The sequence below is a fragment of the Bufo bufo genome, chromosome 11 (genome assembly GCF_905171765.1).
Source record: "Bufo bufo chromosome 11, aBufBuf1.1, whole genome shotgun sequence".
Lineage (NCBI taxonomy): Eukaryota > Metazoa > Chordata > Amphibia > Anura > Bufonidae > Bufo > Bufo bufo.
Window position 1 is genome coordinate 70,540,200 of NC_053399.1, and position 22,031 is coordinate 70,562,230.

The following is a 22,031-nucleotide window of genomic DNA, read 5'->3' on the forward strand; positions in this document are numbered from 1 at the left end:
GTGCGAATAAAGCCTTAAACAGGAGTCTGTTCACATTAGGAGCAGACTGAGCAATCGTGGTTATGCCCCATGGATGCTAAATAGAGCAGAGAACTTAGTAAAGTAAAAAAATAGAAGGAATTTGTTATATTCCAGTAGATCAGTTACTGTACAGGACAGTAAAACTGCTAAATCTGTGTATTTCTCAACCCCATACAGCTGTGAATTTAAAGGGTTTCTATCACTTCGTTTCACCTATTTAGCTTTCAGACACTAGCGATCCGCTAGTGTCTGCTTTATCTAACCATCCTAATATAAGAGCTTATTGTCCTGCCGTTTAGCTAAAAAAATAACTTATATAGATATGCAAATGAGCCTCTAGGTGCTATGGGGGCGTGATTAGCACCTAGAGGCTCCGTCTACCTTAACAAACTGCCGCCGCCCAGCGCGTCCCTCCAGCGCGCCCATCTACTCCGGAATGCGATGCTCCTCGTATTCGGCGCATGCGCAGTGAATGTCTGATGGCTTCCCTGCTCAGACATCTCCACTGCGCCTGCGCCGATGATGTCATAGTGCTCCGAGGAACAGGCGCAGTGGAGATGTCTGAGCAGGGAAGCGGTCAGACATTCACTGCGCATGCGCCGAATACAGACGCGCACAAGGAGCATCGCATTCCGGAGGAGATGGGCGGGCTGGAGGGACGTGCTGGGCGGCGGCAGTTTGTTAAGGTAGACGGAGCCTCTAGGTGCTAATCACGCCCCCATAGCACCTAGAGGCTCATTTGCATATCTATATAAGTTATTTTTTTTAGCTAAACGGCAGGACAATAAGCTCTTATATTAGGATGGTTAGATAAAGCAGACACTAGCGGATCGCTAGTGTCTGAAAGCTAAATAGGTGAAACGAAGTGATAGAAACCCTTTAAAGCAATCAGTGGTATTGTGAAGAATTATTTACCCGTGCTAAACACTGATCTTGGCTTCTCCGAAGTCCTCAAAGTATTCCAATGTATTCCAAAAAAAAAGCTATATCTCTAGCCAGGGCCGCTGATATGCCAGTACAGCTGGCCCAGTTGTACCGGGCCCGGCTGGCAGGGGGGCCCGGGCTGCCGACTCCCGACTCGTAGGGTTGCCACCCGTCCGGGATTCACCCGGACAGTCCGGGTTTGTAATCCTGTGCCCGGGTACAAGCCTTTCTTAGACCCGGGCACAGGATTATTCATTCAAACTGCAGTGTGGTCCGACCGAGACTCCGATCGCATATTTAACCATATTGTCACTCCGGGTGATCAGCTGAGCGCAGCGCTCCCGAGCCTCCCCTCCTCCCTCCTCCCTCCTCCAGTCTACACACTACAGTACAGTGATGCCAGGCAGCGCTGTGTTCACTCACTGTTCAGGCTCCTCCCCTCGCTCCTCCCCTGCCTCCTAGTCCCTCCCTCCCTCTCTCTGATAAGGAAGTGATGACATCAGAGAGAGAGGCAGAGGGAGCTCCGTGGGAGAAATCATTCTTCTTCTCCTCTCCAGTCCAGCTCCAGCAGCCTGCCCATGTAGTGCCCACTGTGCCCTGCCTGCAGACAACCTGACCAAGACAGTCCTGACTCCTGAGTCCTGACACCTGTCCTAGTCTGTCACTCACTTCTAAAAAGGTAGAAATATAAAACATTTGAATTGTGTAATTGTATGTAACAGTGTGGGCTTCTGTCACCCCACTAAACTCTTTTTTTTTGCCTTCTTATAATCCCTATACTGCGATATATGAATACATAATGTTATTAGTCATTTTGGTTCAGTAGATAATGAATAAAACAGATTTTTATAATATGTAAATTACCTGTCTACCAGCAGGCAGGGCGGTTACTTGCTGGTAGCATCCGCATCCTCCTATCATAATGACGCCCCCTCCTCATGTTGATTGACAGGGCCAGCGAACGCGATCGTCCTCTGGCTGGCCCTGTCTGCTATCAAGTTATTGCGCCTGCGCCGTAGCGGTCTTCAGTCGGCACAGGCGCACTGAGAGGAGGACGCTCGCTCGGCCGCTCCTTCCTCAGTGCGCCTGCGCCGGGTGTAGATGTGACGTCATTGGTGTAGGCGCACTGAGGAAGGAGCGGCCGAGCGAGCGTCCTCCTCTCAGTGCGCCTGTGCCGACTGAAGACCGCTACGGCGCAGGCGCAATAACTTGATAGCAGACAGGGCCAGCCAGAGGACGATCGCGTTCGCTGGCCCTGTCAATCAACATGAGGAGGGGGCGTCATTATGATAGGAGGATGCGGATGCTACCAGCAAGTAACCGCCCTGCCTGCTGGTAGAGAGGTAATTTACATATTATAAAAATCTGTTTTATTCATTATCTACTGAACCAAAATGACTAATAACATTATGTATTCATATATCGCAGTATAGGGATTATAAGAAGCCGGAAAAAAAAAAAAAAAAGAGTTTAGTGGGGTGACAGAAGCCCTTTAAACAGGTTTCTGAATCTGTCAATCATCAGAAAAAAACGTTATGTTATGTAGCTGACTGACATTAGCGATGTGCTGATGTCAGCAGTACATAACTCCCTGCCTGCCGCTGCCGCCGTTCTCTTAAAATAAAGACTTATCATATGCTAATGAGCCTCTAGGTGCTATGAGGGCGTTCCTGCAGCACCTAGAGGCTCCGTCTATTCACCCTTTGGCAGTGGCACGCCCATGTCCAGTTGATTGACGTCCGAGTTCTCCTCTTCGTCCCGTAAATCCCGCGCCTGCGCCGAATACTAAACGGGACGGCGCAGGCGTGGGATCAGGGGCGTAACGATCGCGGTGCGACAGCGACCAAGGGTGGAGACGGGACATGGTTGGAGGCGGGACATGGGCGTGGCTGGAGGCGGGGCCTGGAAGGGGGCCCTCCCTCCCTTCTGTTCGGGTTTGGCTTGAAGAAAAGGTGGCAACCCTACTCCCGAGCCATTTTAATTTTTTTGCTGTCAGTGGGCTGGCTCCAGTAACAGCAGGCAGTGTGGGGGCGGCGCTCACTCACTGACGTCACACGCCTGCTCCTCCCACTAGGCGGCGCAGGCGCGTGACGTCAGTGAGTGAGCGCTGCCGCCCGCACTTGTTACTGGAGGGTGGAGGGAGGAGGCAGGAGCTGAATGTAAGGTAGTATTTTAGTAAAGAGATGAGCGCTGTGCCTGTGCTAAAATTAAAGTTACTGTCTGCAGGCTGCACCGATTTATTAATGTATACTACTGTGAGTGGCGGGGGGGGGGGGATCTATATGGATGACGTCATGACGGCACTGTTATAGGGAGGGCGGGGGATCCGTGGATGGCACTGTTATGGGGGGGGGGTCTGTCATGTGGATGACACTTATGGGGGGGGCCGGGGGGTCTGTGGATGACACTTATGGGGGGGATCTGTGGATGGCACCATTATGGAGGGGGATCTGTGGATGACACTGTTATGGGGGGGATCTGTGGATGACACTGTTATGGGGGGATCTGTGGATGACACTGTTATGGGGGATCTGTGGATGACACTGTTATGGGGGATCTGTGGATGACTGTTATGGGGGGGATCTGTGGATGGCACTGTTATGGAGGGTATCTGTGAATGGCACTGTTATGGAGGGGTATCTGTGGATGACACATAGCATAAGATGCTATATACGGTATGTGTCATCCACAGATCCCCCTCTATAACAGTGCCATCCACAGATCCCCCCATAACAGTGCCATCCACAGATCCCCTCCATAACAGTGCCATCCACAGATCCCCCCATAACAGTGCCATCCACAGATCCCCTCCATAACAGTGCCATCCACAGATCCCCTCCATAACAGTGCCATCCACAGATCCCCTCCATAACAGTGCCATCCACAGATCCCCTCCATAACAGTGCCATCCACAGATCCCCTCCATAACAGTGCCATCCACAGATCCCCTCCATAACAGTGCCATCCACAGATCCCCTCCATAACAGTGCCATCCACAGATCCCCTCCATAAAAGTGCCATTCACAGATCCCCTCCATAACAGTGCCATTCACAGATCCCCTCCATAACAGTGCCATTCACAGATCCCCTCCATAACAGCGCCATTCACAGACGACCCCCCAGCGCCATAAATATCACTTGTAGACAAATCTGCATGTTGTTTCAAGGCGGCGTCTGGGGAGGGGCCAAGGGCGGGGCCAGGGGTGTGGCTGAAGGAGGGATCAGGGGGTGGAGCTGAAGGGGGCCCCGTCATGTATGCTGTACGGGGCCCCATGATTTCTATCAGCGGCCCTGTCTCTAGCACAGATACTGTCCCCCAGTCTGTTTGTAGACAGGGCTGGAGGCTCTGCTCAGCCCACCTGGTTACAGTGTAATGGCTCCTTCAGGTGAGGACACACCTGATGTACTTGCTGTAGTGTGATTAAAACATCCAAATATTTAGTTTCTTCAGCCAATGGTACCAAGCATAAAATCAAACAGTATATTAACTGTAATACCAATAATATACCTTATCACATGCAAAACCTGCAGCCTACAGTGTGTGGGCTGCACAGCGGGACCACTGAAAATCAGAATCCGCAGACACTTATCAGATGGTACCAATTTGGAAAATAAGAACAAAAAAACATTAAAACATATATCTGCTGTTTCCTATTATATTCTCTGTGTGCATGAAGGTAACAGTTCACACTTGCCAGTCAGAGGTGGAGATGCACACCATAGACTATTAAATGCCAGATGGATATTGAAATTGGATACTTGTGCACTAAACCGTAAACAAGATTTTATATTCCATTATTGATTTTGACCTGTTTTGGTGCACGTGTTTTTTTTTTTTTTTTTTAGTTTTTCCAGTGTATACTGCTGGTTGTGTCTGCTGTATCTGAGGTCAGTGGGGGTTATTCACTGCGAGCTGTTGTCACACATGTATTACATTTTTTTTATTAATTGAATGCAGCTCTGCCCCAACCTCTGATATAAGGAGCACCAGCATTCACACCACCTTGCTACGACTAATGCCTCTTGCACACAAATGTTTTTTTTTCAGTTTTCGTTCCGTTTTTTTGTGTTCAGTATACGGAACCATTCATCTCAATGGAACCGCAAAAAAACAGAAGGTACTCTGTATGCCTCCCGTTTCCGTATTTCTGTTCCGTTCAAACATAGAACATGTCCTATTATTGGCCGCAAATCACGTTCCGTGGCTCGATTCAAGTCAATCGTTCCGTAAAAAAAAAACGGAATGCATTCGTATGTTTTCCGTATCCATTCCGTTTTTTTCAGAACCATCTATTGAAAATGTTATGCCCAGCCCAGTTTTTTAATGTTCTTACTGTTTAAACATTATTGTATGCTTCCGTTTCCGTTTGCGATCCGCAAAAAACGGATCACAAATGGAAACCAAATGGAAAAACAGAACGGTAAAACGGCACGGAAGCGGAAACACTATTGAAACAAAAAAAAAAGAAAAACTGATCAGTTTCAAACGGACCGCACAACCATACGGTCATGTGCAGGAGGCGTGAGGGTGTTATATACATCCAAAACGCGTCACAGGAGGTGAAATTTTTCTGTGTATTATGAGTTTGGCATACCTGGATTTTATGATTATTTCTCAATAATGAATTTTCTCTTCAGTTTGCCACAGTTTTTATGTTATAGAGTTTGCAGTGTTAATTGTTTGGCATAAATAACATGATAACTTTATTCTGTGGGTTCGTATAATTACAGCGATACCAATTTTTTTTTTATGTTTTACTACCTGTGTTCAATAAAAGCCATTTATTTTAAGGAGAAAATCTTTTTGCATCACCGCATCCCAAGACCCATAACTTTTTTATTTTTCTACAGAGCCTGTGTGGGGTTTAATTTTTGCAGGATGCCTTGTAGTTTTCATTTCATTTTTGTTCGCTTTTTATTCAGTGTTTTTGGTGGCGAATAAGCAAAGAGCTGCAATTCTGGCATTTTTTGTTGTTTTGTTTTACGTTGTTCACCGTACAGTATAAATGACATGATAATAGCGTATTGCAGGTCGTTTTGGATGCAGCGATAATGATAATTGGCCTGTGTAAAAGATGACAGTGATCACCTGATGAACAAGCAAATGCTGGTTGATTGCTCGTTATTCCTGTGCAGCAAATTGCACTGTGTAAACAGGGATATATTGCCCAGGAATAAGGATTTTCTATGGGGCAAGCAATTGCTGTATCGATTATCCATCCCCATACAGCAGAGGCGATTGCTGCCTTTAAAAGCTATGTACACCTTTGGGAGCAAATTTTTATTATTGCATTGTACTCATTTTGAGCTAAAAATAAAATAATATTTCCAATTGGTCTGTAGTAAAAATTTTGAACCACTGTCTTTGTGCAGCCTTGAGTTTCTCTAGTAGCAGAATCAGAATTTTCACTCTGTTCTGTCAGGCAGCTCAGCTGACAGGTTCCTTATCTTTGATCTCTGACCTTATAAACACTCATTATAGCTTAATTCTTATCTTACTGATAAGAAGGTGGCTAAAATAAATGTTTGTGGCCTTTTAGTAATTTAGAGATAAGGTTTATTAGATGACTGGCACAAAGTGAAAGTAGGATTCACACAGCTATAAAAAAAACTTCTCAATGACCAATTGAAAAAAATATTTTTAGCCCAAAATGAGTAAAATGCAATCATTAAAAAAAAAAAAGATTCTCCCGAACGTGTACATAGCCTTTAAATGCAGCACTCATCTCCGCTGATCATCATGTAGTTATAGGGAACGTTCAGTTCGTTCCCATAATCAGCCAGATCATCGGTCCAAGTAAAAAAGGACCCTCTCTTATAAATAGACATCTCAGATATATTCATGAAAGCTGAATTCATTTCTCATTTTACAATGTTTAGCAATATGCAGAGCAGCTCTGCCTCATAAGAAAATAATGGTACAACATAAAAAGTTGTGGAGCTGTCTATGAGCATTTAGAATTCGGCTGTCATTTTCTAACCTGCCCTGGAAAATTAACCAGTTCAAAACCAACAATTTACCCCCGTCCTGACCACACACATTTTCTGCTTTTTTACTGCATGTGTCTTTGAAAGCCGTAACTTTTTTCCCTTTGGTTACGTAAATAATTTTTTGGCCTCTTGTATACGTGGGGATTTATTTATTTTTATGTTGGTATTATTTATACAAAAAAAAGAAAAAGTTTATTTTTCTTTTTTTGGGGGGAATCGCACAACATACAAATACATTTTTTTTCTTATGTCCCTCTTCCATAATGGATGTTCCGATATAGGGGATGTATGGCTTATGAAATCACTCAAAATAATGCACTAAAAACAATAGATGCAAACATGATTTATGGACTAGGCCCTCAGTCTAATATGATAACATTTGAGACTCTCAGCCAATATATTTTGATCAAAACACATTTGTGCCCGCTTACCCATGGCAATGTGTTCTCAGTCAGGAAGGTCCTACTCTAAACCTACCTATGTCATATGGGCATCTGCATTCAGGAGAGCAGACCCTTCACATATAATGTGCTGCTCCTAGTTACCCTATGTGTGCCTCAAGCAACCGATGAGAGGAGGAGCACACACAGCTATATGGACCACCTTAATCAAGGTTGCCCAAATGCACAAAAATTCTACTCCTAAAATAGAAGCACATTCACTCCTGAAGGTGCCACTCCTTCAAGAACATTGCTTGATACACACAGAGGTGCAGATGTAGTAGAGTTAACACTCATGCTTTATGAGATGTGTTATCTAAACTAAATGCGTTAAGCAAACACCTTCAATTGCTTTTCAATGGCTTTTGTTTCAAGATAACATGATGAGTTAAGAAATTTGAGTTAAGAGTTTGAGTGTTAACCCTGCTACATCTGTAACTAGGAGCAGCACACTATATGTGCAGGGTCTGCTCTCTCGAATGTAGATGCCCATACGGCAATGATAGGTTTAAAGTAGGACCTGCCTGAGACCACCTTGGCTTGGGTAGCCGGGCATAGATGTGTTTTGATCAGAATATATTGGCTGATATTCTCAGATTTTATTATATTAGAGTGAGGGCTTAGCCCATATATCATGTTTGCATCTATTGTTTTTAGTGCATTATTTTCTGTGATTTTATAAATGTAGCCTTGCACATCCACATATATAGTTTTAATGTCGTGCAGGATGTTTTGCATCTTTTTCTGTGATTTTTTTGATGTATGGGTTATGGTTGCCAGGTTAGGGGGCTTGAAGCTGCAGTGTGGAGTGTGGTGGTGTTATTTTTTTTTTACTTTGTTTTTATATTTTACACTTTGTGTTGGTGTCAGTATTATCATCAGTGTGTCAGTAAATGCAAAATGCAAATGCTTGGGTCAGTGTTATTAAATGTAAAATGTCAGAAAGTGAATATCGTCAGTGTTTGTGTCAGGAAAGGTTGTCTTCTCAGTCTTACCTTAAGATGTTTTCCTTGTGGGGGTGTTGCTGGAGACCCTTGCACTCCAAGAAGAAGCAGGCAGAGAAGGAACCATCTGCCTATCCCAAGAGAGGAGATGGGGAACAAGATAAGGTGCCCCTGCACCTCAAATGGTACTGACAGCCAGGGAAGTACAGGAGGGCATTTTTCCTTTCTCTGTGCAGAATAGTGGCTTCCATGCAGCATGGATTCCAGACCCTGTCCTGCTGCTTTGCCTAGAGCTGCTGTGGGAGCCCAGAGCCTGGAGGAAGATAGAGCACAGTAAAATGGCGTCCTCAAAGTGCGGGAGAAGACTGAGGCAGGGTCAGGCCTCATGCTGTGCAGTAAGTGGCAATGCCAGGAAGCAGCTCAGTGATCTGTACTCGGCAATCCACTCTTCATCACAGGCGCGGAGTTATAAACGACTGTGCTTGGGTCCACAGGGAGTTCACAGTAAAACTTTACTAGAGCTGACATTTGGTCACATGATGTACTGCAGGGGGGCCCTATTCACCATATGGTTAAAGCCGCCCTGTTCACAAAATCAGTTAAATAAAATTAATAATATTGTGTCAGTTCCCACCATGGCAGTTAGGGCTTGTTGACATATGTGTGGGTGGATTTGTTTGGGGTCTCCATTGCAGATTCTGCAATAAAGGACAGACAAAAAAAAAGTCCTGGGGGACTTTTTTCCTGCTAAAAAAGTTGACTCCCGAATGGAAACCGAATTGTCCCCATTATAGTCTATGGGGTCTGTTGAGCTCCATTTGGTTCAGTTATGTACTGAATCCAGCACTTTAGTTATCTTTGTTGTTCTGCTCCTCTAATGGAGCAAAACAATGGAAATGGCTAGTGCTGGTGTTAACATGACTTTATATTTCGACATCTATGACTATAGCTTACGCTACACAGTAAATTTCTACACAATGTTGAACTAAATTTAGAGTTGTCACCCTACCATGTGTTAGAGCTGGACCCCAGCATGGTAATGTCTAGTTATAGAAGTGCCTGCTTACTTTACGGTGATTATATGGTGTAATCCATAGTAATATAGTTATGTAATAAAGTTTTCCGTCCTTTCGGCATATCCAAATTTATGGTTAAGAAAGGGGGAGGAATCGCTTGAAACGTTACAGGTGGAGTAATGCACACCTCAATCACCACTGTGGCAAACTACTGCCCAAGAATTCAGAACTGTTGCACTATGGTTTCTATGGACTTGGTGCGTTGGGTATGATCTCATTGTATGGATTTTATATGTTAATATAGCAAATATTTATATTGAAGCTTCAGTCTTGTGCTGATTATTTGGATAAGTTGACTTGGGACTGACAGATCCTGGTTGCAAAAAGATGTGTGGCCCTAAAGTTCACATGGTGCATTTTCTATATGTGGCATACCCTAGTTGGACATGCATATGGCCAATTTCTTTGGCTGCAGTGATGAGGTGTTGTCCATACCACTATTAATGCTGAGACGTGGGACTTTGACATGTCATCACTGCTGGCAAATAAACAAAGACCAGCAGGGAATTTGAAATATAAGAAACTGATATTTTTAGCCATCTGCAAGGTCAGAAAACCTGTTTAGAGAGGCTATTCACATTCTATAACTATCAGTAGATTCCAACAAACTAATGTGTAAGTGGGGAAATCAATGATCAGGCATTTTCTATTTAACCTGGCCGATGAAAAAAAGCGTATTTTTATTTTTATTGGAATTATTTTTACTTAATTTTTTTTTTTACCACTTAATAGTCCCACAAGGGGACTATAACAGACAACATTCTGATTGATTTTTATCCCTATAGTGCATTGCATTTTAATGTGAGTGCTTTACTAACATTGACTAGCAGGCTGTAAACTACTCAGGGCTGGTTTGGGGCCTACATAAGACCCCAACCAGCCTTCACACACAGATCACATTTGCTGGATGCCGATGGGAGACAGAGGGAGTCTGCTTTACATGCGGCGGACACCACTTCTGCCGGTATGGGCTGTTAGAGCAGGAGCGCGGCTCTCATGTGAGAGCCAGGGACCCGTGCAGCACTTAGATTTGGCTCCGATGGGTGAAAATAGGTCTGGAAGAAACAATGGAAAAGGGGGCTAACATATCAAGAAATTGAAGGAACTGTCAAGTTTGGTGGAGGAAAAGGAGATACAAGATGAGCTACTTTGTACACTCAAGTACTATGGATATGAAAAGGAGGACATAGTGTTCCAGCAGGACAACGAATCGAAATATACATTGAGATTGGTGAAGAAATGGTTCAATGATAATGTAGTAGAGGTGCTGGATTGGCCCCACAGTCCCCAGACCTCAACCCAATCAAGCACTTGTGGGTAGAGTTGAAGAAAAATTAGCATGCCCAGAAGGATTCAGGCAGTGTTGAAAGCCAAAAGGTGGGTTTACAAAATACTAACAGAATAATAAAAATTAAAATTTTGAATTTCTTTTCGTTTCAATCTTTTTATTAGATTTTTATTACAATACCATGAAAATTAAGCACAATATCTGTGCACGCAGCCACCGCTTTATATCTTAGCATGTTTTATACATAAATGTCGCTCCTATGAGAATTCCGATCAGAGCAAAAAATAGTAACAATAGTAGACATATTGCCAAGATTCATGCGCCATGGCATCCGCGCAGATGCTGCCAAACATGGCACACAACTCAGCAAAAATATAGTTTCAGGGTGTATGCAAATGACAGTCTATATGTCAACAAAATGAACGAAAGAATAACAAAAATAAAGAATAATAAAACCTGCTCTCCCAGTGAATGTGTGAGTGTTTCATTTTTAGAATGTTATATATGTCATTAGTGGGTGTCAGGTTTGACCTCTGGGGTGTTTCAACCAAGGTTTCCATACACTCTCTACTCTCCTCCTGCTCATAACGACATGTCAGGTTTAGAGTACAATACACTTCTTCTATTTTCGGGGGAGTCAGCTCTTTACAATGGCAGGTTATCACCAACTTGGCGCTTAATACTATGTGGCCAATAAGCGCTGTTATTGAAGGTTCAAATTGGTGAATGTTTATAAATAGTAGTGCCAGAGCTGGTGACAGTTGTATTTCCTCAGTGCTGTTGTGGAAAAATTATTGTTCGCCGTATGGTCGCCATCTATCCTAAGGAGATGTGCAGATTCGTTTGCGTTCGCATCTGCGCAGAGACTTTCGCACGATGGTCTGGTCGTCCCGACCTGTAGCTGATTTATGCCCGGCCTGGTATTACTGCAGGATACCAGTGTCATGGCATCGGCTGAGGCGGGAGGGATGCGGACCGTCGAACTGAGGTTTCTTCATCCACGAGGATAAGCACGGCAACGGAAAGGGTGCAAATAAGTGTGCGATCATTCACATCTTCGCCAGCCAATCACTTCATACCATAACCTGTCTCCCCATTGGTCATGATTGTAAGACCGCCTTCCAGCCAATCACTTCATACCATAACCTGTCTCCCCATTGGTCATGATTGTAAGACCGCCTTCCATCTTCTGGTATAAATAAACCTTGCATAGCTGTTGGAAGCAGGCACATTATTGGATCCCCCTTGAGAACGTCTCTGTGACGTTATTTTGGAGGAATTGCGCACACGGACGCACACTACACCAAGGATTTCCCGATTGTACTTCTGGCGGTTGTGAGAACAAGACAAAGGAGCAAACGGCGATATCAGTGCTAATATCAGATATTAATGTAAATATTTCCTGCCAATATGAATGCAACTTAGGGCAACTCCAAAGGATGTGCAGCAGGGTACTGGTTTGACCACATTGTCTCTAGCAGCATGCTGACGCACCTGGAAAAATTGTACTTAATCTGATAGGAGTAAAATACCAACAGAGAACTGTCTTCACCCTTGCCTCATAATGGGATGTACTGTACATTTAAATGTGGTAGAAAAGAAGGCCAAAGCTTTGACCCACTCGTCTTCTGTGAATATCTGACTTAACTCAGTCTCCCATGCTAAAATAGGAGAAGTTTTAATAAATACATTTTTATCACCCAGAATGTTGGAAATTACTCTAGTGCTTTTAGTAGTGGGTGTAGGGGTCTGAAACACATGAATTATGTCTGAATTAAGCTTAGGAGGAGAGAGAAAAGCCTGGTTCAAGAAGTGTCAAAGGGTCCCTCTGCTTGTAACACTGATGACATGCCCTTCTCCGTTCTGTGACTGGTATTGGTGGAATCGATTGAAGGGTCCACTATGGTATTGAAATCCCCGCATATTATCAATTTGCCTTTTTTCATGACCTTTACCTTTTTCACAACTCTTCGCAAATATACCATTTGATATGCGTGGGGAGCATATATATTTACTAGGGTGTAGGCTATATGGTTAATAGAGCATACCAAAATAATATATCTGCCCTTATGATCTATATGTTGGGAAATTACAGAAATAGCCAGTGTGTTTCTCAAGGCTATATAAGACAACTTTTGTTTTCTTAGTGTTATGTGCGAGTACTATGGTTGGATAAAGGCGATGCTTTACGCGGTGGGCGTCTATTTGTATCAGATGTGACTCCTGTACGCAGAAGACGTCCGCTTTTGCGGCTATCGCCTCCCTCCAGGCATAGGCTCTCTTTTGAGGGCTATTTAACCCCTTGATGTTGTGACATAAATTTAATCTCCATTTAACCCACAAATATAGTACATATGACAAACTGGAGAGCTTGAATAAGAGCATAAACTGATAATTCAAAACAATTGTAAATAAGTAACCTGTAATTGAAAACCAATACGGTATAATACCGCTTAAGGTAACATGGGGGAAAGGTTCCATATAGTTACTAGAGATTCCGACGATTGCACGTGCCCTGGCATATTGATAGTTGAATAGGAGTCATTTCTTGCAGGTTCTGCTTTGAGGGACAGTGTTCCATTCTCTACGTATAGGTGGGAGAGCGTAGTCCCTCTTGTCTTTCTGCGGTTCAATGTGAATTTTCCATTCTTGGAGGAGTTTCTTCCCTTCTTCAAAAGACTTCACTTCGTGTGTTGCTCCCTCTGCAGATCTGAGAAGTTTCAGCCGGTAACCCCATCTATATGCGATATTATGATTGCGTAGTGCTGCTGTGATAGGGATAAGAGATCTTCTTTGGCGGAGTGTCGCTGCGTATACATCAGTAAATAACTTGACCGCTTGGAAGGGGGATGGTAGATTTCTGAGTTTCCGTGCCACCAACATCAGGGCCTCCTTAGTATGGAAAAAATGGATCCTAGCCAGTGTATCCTGGGGTATGTCCTTGTCTGGAAATTGTGGTTTTGGCACCATGTGTGCTCTGTCTATTATCATGTCCTGGGGTGTAATATCAGGTAGAAGCACTGAGAATAACTTGTGAAGATATGGTTGAAGCTCGTTCGTAGACACTGCTTCTGGTATTCCGCAGAATTTTATGTTGTAGCGGCGGGAGCGGTCTTCTATTTTATCGATTCCACTTCATCCGCCATATCATTATGCGCATCAATAATGTTATTCTGAGAGGTAACATATTCTCTCATTTTACTTTCTATATACTGTACCCTATCTTCTAGGTTTTGAATAGATGTTGATAGAGGGACTAGGAGTTGCGCCATGTCTGCCTGTAAGGATGTTTTCAAGGCGACAAGCATATGTTTAAGGGTAGCTTCTGATGCTAGTTTGTCGGTGGTGGGAAAGTCCATAAATCGATTCTGACATCTGTACTACATGTGGGGAATTATCTATTAGTGCCTTATCTGTGAGTGCACCAGCCTGGCTTATGCCCCGTGTCTCCAGCCACGATCTTTGCTGCTGCAGGCTACACGACGGTGAGTTGTTGTTCCCTCTTGCCTGACTGCCATCTTGCCTTTTCTGTGCTCCCTCCTGTGGCGCCTTAAGGTCCTCTGGTGTCGGAGGTAATGAGGGTTCGGAAAAGTTCTGCGAGAACTGTATTTCCTGATCAGAGACTGGATATTCCGACTGGGGTGTCTGAGCAGCTGAAGCGCTTTGCTGCGTGGCTGACTGCCATCTTGCCTTTTCTGTGCTCCCTCCTGTGGCGCCTTAAGGTCCTCCGGTGTCGGAGGTAATGAGGGTTCGGAAAAGTTTTGGGAGAGCTGTATTTCCTGGTCAGAGACTGGAAATCCCGACCGGGGTGTCTACGCAGCTGAAGCTCTTTGCTGCGTGGCCGGGCTGGTAATGTGGTCCTGCGCTTCGGCGCCATTTTTCCCCTGCTCCTTCTCAAAGTACTGTTCCAGGTTGTTCGCGATCCTGGGGAGCACCCATTTTGTTTTCCCCATCTTCTGTGGATAAATCCCTGCTGCTTTGTCAAGTTTGGGCTTATGTGAAGCGAGACTCTGCTGCGTTTTGCCGCTGTATGCCAGGAGCTCTACAATCAAGCAGCCACGTCCTCCGGCAGCCTAGCCACGCCCCTTTAATTTTGAATTTTAAGAGCAAAAACAGTAACAATGCAGTTATATGACAAGAATCTGCATAACTAATCATATGCTAAATAGTTGCCAGTCCAGTTTATGTCTATAAAATGATGGTAGTTTCACGTTCAAAGCTGTAGTGGGTGGTGAGATATGGAGTAGGGATGAGCGAATCGACTTCAGGTGAAACTTCCGAAGTCAATTCGCATAAAACTTCGTTCTAATACTGTACAGAGCTCCCTTGTGGTACCTTGGAACCGAACCTGAGTTCGGGAAATTGTTTTTTACAGTACAAAAATTGAAGACGGTCGGCACTCCTCTGGCAGAGTCGTGGTGCCCGTGTCCAGGGTATGAAAGCCCACTCACAATATGAAACAAAGGACCGGCACTTCACTGATGAACAAATCTGTGGCACAGATTTGTTCATCAGTGAAGTGCCGGTCCTTTGTTTCATATTGTTTTTTACAGTACAAATTAATTTATGAAGTTATTACTCGAAGTCTCGCGAGACTTTGCGAAGCAATAACTTCGGCTCTTTGGAGCCAATACATTCTAATGCTGTACGGAGCTCCTGCTCCGTACAGTATTAGAACTAAGTTTTATGCGACTCGACTTCAGATGTTTCATCTGAAGTCGATTCGCTCATCCCTAATATGGAGCATGAAAGTCAAAAGTTCAAAACATTGTTACCCTTTTGCTTGTCAGTGTAAATGTCTAAAATATTAACTATTTAGCAGCTTGTCATTGATTTCTACCACTGAACTAAAATAATTTACAACATAAAAATGTAGTCTGGTGCACGTTTATTCAGCCATCCAAAAACAGAAAATGTCAATTCAAACAACATGGTAACCAATGATAACAGGCAACCTAGTTTCCTTTATCCATAATTACTCTCTTAGTAAGAGTGAAAACTGCATTGCTTAAAGCAATGATAAGGTGAATATAAATGGACAAACTATTAATACTTTCCTTAAAAAATATTTTCTCTTTATATCGTACAGGCTTCATTATTCTATTGGAGTAAAATACTAGGAATTATTATTGTCAGAGTGTTTACATAATATGAACTCTACTGTAGCTGAATAAACAGAATACCGTACAAATTATGTGGGATAATGATATATCCCATCCTGTTATAAAGTTCTATGTACATACATTAACAAATCTTTACAGTTTGAAGCATACATCCTTCTTGAAACCATCTACAACAATCTTCATTTACAGAAAGAACAGTGTGCAAAAATCTGTCAACATTACAGTTGTAGTCAATATAACAAGACTGACAGTAAAATTTATCAGAATTGCTATGGCAGAAAGTCTATTACATGAAATTAAAAGGTCTCAAACAGTCAGTGCCTGAAGTACAAAATATGCAATATGCAAGTCCAATTTCCAGTGCAAGAGCACACTTTTATGTAACAGCTTCAAGGAACCTCTGCAGTCTTTGGACAATATTTTAATCTGTGTAGCGCATAGAAAGATCTTCAAGAGTCCACAGAGCTGACATCCTTTGCACAGAAGTAATGAACAACCACACCATTTGGATAGCGAGCAAATGCACTGTGAACAAAACAAAAACAGAAGTTAAAAACACCATGTTATGTATCTGGTAAATCCCACTCCTTGTTACTGATGACTCCTAGCATAAACATGCCTACTTTAAAATATTCTGGGGAGATTTACTAAAAAAGGTGTATGCTAGGTTAAAGAGGAGTTTAATATTGATGGCATATCCTCAGGAAAGGTCATTAATATCTGATCGAAGGGGGTCCAACTCCCGACACGCCCACCGATTAGCTCTTGGAGCCATATCAGGGCCATATCACTTGCATGGGACTAAGCTGGAAATAGGATGAGTGACCAATGAACATGACGTCAGGAGAAAAAGGGTCTCTGTGGCCTCTTCAAATAGCTGACTGGAAAGTTCTGCCAGAAGTCAGACATTCTGTATAGCATACAGAAGCTATAGATTTAAATTAGGTATATACAAAACAAGTCTGTACTAAGCCCTAATTTATATTAACTCTTTTTCACTTTCTATTTGACCTCTTCTCATTTATGATGCTTCTAAAAGGTGATGTCCCTGATTTTTTTAAACCACAAATAAATGATCAGTAGATCCAAGGATCAGATGGACATTTCTATTAGTATAACCTTGCACTGTTGATAAGAATGACTTTTATTGCAGTGTGAATGTCCAAGATCAACAATAAATTATAGTTTTACTGTAAATATTCTGTTTTATTCACAGTAGCCAATTAGTGTAACAAATAAGTGGAGGCAAGAAAATTATGACAATAATCGGTCAGTGTCAACGGGCCTTAGTATGTGTTTCAACATAACACAAAGTGGAAGATTTATCAAGCCAGGCACTTTCTGAGCTGGTCTGGATATCCCCTGCGCTGTCGGAGGATGTCCCTAATTTATGACGGGGCGCAGGCCTCGTGATAATCGATGAGCATCCTCCAGCAATCTGCTCATCTAAACAGGAATGTTGTAGATTTCTGGCTTCATTTGCGCCAGAGCTGCCATAGATTTGTGGCTTCATTTGCATCAGGAAACTCTTGTAAATAAAGATACATTTATCTTGGGGGTTGGACATGCCCCTTTCCTGACCTTGTCACACCCTGTCTTTTTCTTTCAGAAAGCTCGCATTTAACACCTTACATTTTTAGCAAATCTGACATGTGTCACTTTATGTGGTGATAACTTTAAAACGCTTTTACTTATTCAGGCCATTCTATTTTCTCATCACATATTGTACTTCATGACAAAGGTAAAACGGAGTAAAAAAATTTCATTTTTATTTATTAAAAAAAAATACCAAATTTACCAAAAATATAGAAAAATTAGAAAATTTCCAAATTTCAATTTCTCTACTTTTATAATAGATGTAACAACTCCAAAAATAGTTATTACTTTACATTCCCCATATGTCTATTTCATGTTTGGATCATTTAGTGAATGCCATTTTATTTTTTGGGGACGTTAGAAAATTTCCAAAACCCACTTTGGTCTGAAGTCACTTTGTGAGGCTTACATAATAGAAACCACGCAAAATGACCCCATTCTAGAAACTACACCCCTCAAGGTTTTCAAAACTGATTTTATAAACTTTGTTAACCCTTTAGCTGTTACACAAGAATTAAAGGGAAATGGAGATTTTCCATTTTAATCCATTTTTTTCCACTAACAAAGCAAGGGTTAACAGCCAAGCAAAACTCAATATTTATTGCCCTGATTCTGTAGTTTACAGAAACACCCCATATGTGGTCGTAAACTGCTATACGGGCACATGGCAGGGCGCAGAAGGAAAGGAACGCTATATGGTTTTTGAAAAGGCAGATTTCACTGGTATAATTTTAAGCTTTCACATTTGAAGAACCCCTGTTCCACCCCTAGAGTAGAAACTGGAAACTACGGGATAAGGTGGCAGTTTTGTTAGTACTATTTTAGGGTACATATAGTTTTTGGTTGCTCTATATTACACTTTTTGTGAGGCAAGGTAACAAAAAATAGCTGTTTTGGCACCATTTATATTTTTTGTTATTTATAATGTTCATCTGACAGGTTAAATCATGTGCTATTTTTATAGAGCAGGTTGTTACGGACGCGACAATACCAAATATGACTACTTTTTTTTGTTTTGAGTTTTACATAATAAAGCATTTAAAAAAAAAAGATTTTTTTAGTGTCTCTATATTCTGAAAGCCATAGTTTATTTTTTATTTTTTGGGTGACAGTCTTATGTAGGGTCTAATTTTTTTCGGTATGAGATGATGATTTGATTGGTACTATTTTAGGGTGCTTATGACTTTTTGATCACTTGGTATTACACATTTTGAAATGTAAGGTGACAAAAAATGGCTTCTTTGATACACTTTCTTCTTATTATTTTTTACGGTGTTCACCTGAGGGGTTAGGTCATGGGATTATTTGTATATAGCAGGTTCTTACGGACGTGGCGATATGTATACTTTTTTATTTTATTTAAGTTTTACCCAATAACAGCATTTTTGAATTTAAAAAAAATCATATTTTAGTGTCTCCATATTCTGAGAGCCCTAGTTTTTTTTTTTTTTTTTTTATGCGATTGTCTTAAGTAGGGTCTAATTTTTTGCGGGATGAGATGACGGTTTGATTGGTATGATTTTGGGGTGCGTATGACTTTTTGATCGCTTGCTATTACACTTTTTTGTGATGTAAGGTGACCAAAAAAATTGCTTTTTTGACACAGTTTTTATTTAAAAATTTTACGTTGTTCACCTGAGGGGTTATGTGGTATTTTTATAGACCAGGTTGTTACGGACGCGGCGATACCTAATATGTCTACTTTTTTTTATTTTTTTTACATTTAACAGAATAAAAGCATTTTTGAAACAAAAAAATCATGTTTTAGTGTCTCCATAGTCTGAGCCATAGTTTTTTTTATTTTTGGGGCGATTGTCTTAGGTAGTGGCTCATTTTTTGCGGGATGAGGCAACGGCTAGATTGGTACTATTTTGGGGGGCATATGCCTTTTTGATCGCTTGGTGTTGCACTTTTAGTGTTGTAAGGTGACAAAAAAAATTATTTTTATTTTATTTTTTTGACGGTGTTCATCTGAGGGGTTAGGTCATGTGATATTTTTATAGAGCCGGTCGATACGGACGCGGCGATACTTAATGTCTACTTTTCTTTTTTTCCCTATTTTTTACAATTTTTCTTTACTTTATTTTGAGAAAAGGACACATTCTTTTTTTACTTTAAACTTTTAATTTTTTTTATTATAACAAAACACTTTTTTCACTTTTCTTTACTTTTTATATTTGTCCCACTGTGGGACTTCACCTTTTCAGGGTTTGATCCCCGTCTCAATTCAGTACAATACATTCTGTATTGTACTGAATTGAACTGTCAGCATCTTACTCAGGCTGGAACTCCTGGGCTTCCGTAACTGGCAGACCCCAGTGCGGGGACCCGATGGCTGAGGAGAGGGAACGCAAACCATATGCCGTGGTCAGCGCTGACCGCGGCATATGAGGGGTTAATCCACCGTCATCGGCGTTATCACCAATGCTGGTTGATGCAGCACTGATCCGGCTGTCAGTAACAGACGGATCCGTGATCGCAGCAGCGCACATGGGGGGGGAGAAAGGACAGCAGGATGAGAATGCTTGTCCTGGGGCGCAAAGTACCAGCCATTTAGGATGAGCATTCTCGTCCTGGGTCGTTAAGGAGTTAAAAAGTCACAAACACACAGCCTGCAACTTTAAAAACACTTTTCTTGTTCATGGGAGATGATTAATCTCCCCCAAAGTGCTTCTACATTCCTTCACCTGTTTCCAATCTTTTTCTTGCAAACACTACAAATCTTTTCCTCTGTTATAACACATTTGACTTGCTGATGGGAAATCCTCTCCTCCTGTACCTGTAAAATTATGAAGAACAGTCCATGAATATATCAAAACATAAAAAAGGGTAATCGCTTATTGACACTATAGTATTTTTTCTATAAAATATTTTCATAAACACTGCATGAAGTACATTAGAAATTTAAAACAATTATGAAGAGAATAGGATTTCCTAATATAACTTGTTGACCACTGAGGAAGGAGCAAGTATGCGCTCCAAAACGCGTATGGTGTAGATAAAGTATACCTGGGACTGTAAAAAGACAATAAATTGAAGAAAAAACTTATGCCAAAACTGCTTCAGTGGAGCGCTCCTGAGAAGCTTTGAAAAGGAAACCTGCAGCACAAGTGAACATAGCGATTCAACAAAACACGTGGGACGCTGAGCTCTAGTCAGTTAACAACTTCACCTGTTCATTTAATTGCCCGAACACACAACGGGACATAGGTGAGTCTGTACTTCCATCCACGTGGGACGCCACAATTGGAGACAAACAGACAAGGACAGTAAGGACAGACAAGGACTTTTAAAAAGTTCTAATTATTACTTATGTGATGTCCTGGATATTGATAAGACGCAGCAAGGTGGAAGTTTAACGTAATTTTCACACGATAAAGGTGAATGTTTGATACTGGAACTACATAATAAGTGTGGAGATTGTCGTCAACGGACTATTATTAAACCTCCTTCACTGTGAGTGCATATTACCAACGTTATATCTTTGTTTATTCTCATACCAGTGTTAATGAATGCATTACTGTATCATATCTTGCATTTCAAAGAGATTTTATAGCAAAAATTACATTCTTATACCTATGTTGGTGAATGCAATACTGCATAATACCGTTTAGTTCAAACACATTTTACTGCAAAAACTCCATCGCTACCAAATGAAATTGTGAATACCAGTGTGCAGTCTGTTGGAAGGGAAGGGACGTTTAATTGTGCCTCAGTCTATAAATTACAAATAAAAATTGCAATTTTGCTAGTACCATTTAATAATCTATATACCAAATCTGTTTTCATTTACAGTCCTCATAATAAAATGTCTTGAAAATGGAAGAGTGCAAAATAAAAGATCCTGGCCTCGTCATCAGAGAGTTAGAATGTGGCTAGTAGCGTCACCAGCCATCCAACCGGTAATAGGCAACAGTTCTCTCTCGCTTCCAATGGGTGCTACATTATTATTATTAAGGAAATAGAGGACAAGATTGTGAACTGGATGGCTCACTCCTCCTCTCAGTCAAAGCAGAATGCTGTCACTCTCACTTCAGAGTCTGACAACATGCCATGTACAGCATTAAAACGAAGTTTTGAAAGAATAGACTTTGGATCTAGGATACCAAGCTCAATTCGCTCATTACTAGTCACAGCATTTCTCCTGCTCTTCCTTACAACCCCAGAGAAACCTTTCAGTTGCATCTTCTCTGTCTTCATTGCTCCCTCCTGATAGGGCTCCTTCTGAAGAGGCAACAAAACCACATATACTTTGGAACAGGGGTGGGGAACCTCCGGCCCGAGGGCCGTATGCGGCCCACGGTATCATTTCATGTGGCCCCCGGCCCCCTGCCAGAACATAATGTGAAAATGCTTATGACCCCTTCCATTATGGAAGCGGTCATTAGCATACGGGAGGCACAGGAAGGTGAGAACAGCACTGCACTGGCTGTCCTCACCTTCCCTGGTCTTCTTTCAGCCCCACACTGTGTCCTGACACATCCAGCGTCAGGACGCAGTGCACGTAGACGTGCACTATGACCTGACGCTGTGCGGTGTGAGGTGACAATATAGTGCGGCAGGAAGAAGAACAGGGAGGGTAAGTGAATCTGCCAAGAGGCAGCGCCGTACGGAGCTGGAGAGGTAAG

At 42.1% G+C, this 22,031-nt stretch overlaps 1 protein-coding gene across 2 annotated transcripts in view; it reads right to left on the minus strand.

Moving 5' to 3' along the window:
* Positions 1–16,231: 16,231 nt before the first annotated feature.
* VPS39 (VPS39 subunit of HOPS complex) overlaps positions 16,232–22,031 on the minus strand; it is a 250,264-nt gene continuing 244,464 nt past the window's right edge. For both annotated transcript variants that reach the window (XM_040412082.1, XM_040412081.1), the window contains exons 24-25: positions 20,091–20,182; positions 16,232–16,332 (exon numbers count right to left, since the gene is read on the minus strand). In XM_040412082.1, coding sequence (XP_040268016.1) covers positions 16,257–16,332; positions 20,091–20,182 — 168 coding nt within the window. In that variant the 3' untranslated portion in view covers positions 16,232–16,256. The remainder of the gene's footprint in view (positions 16,333–20,090; positions 20,183–22,031) is intronic.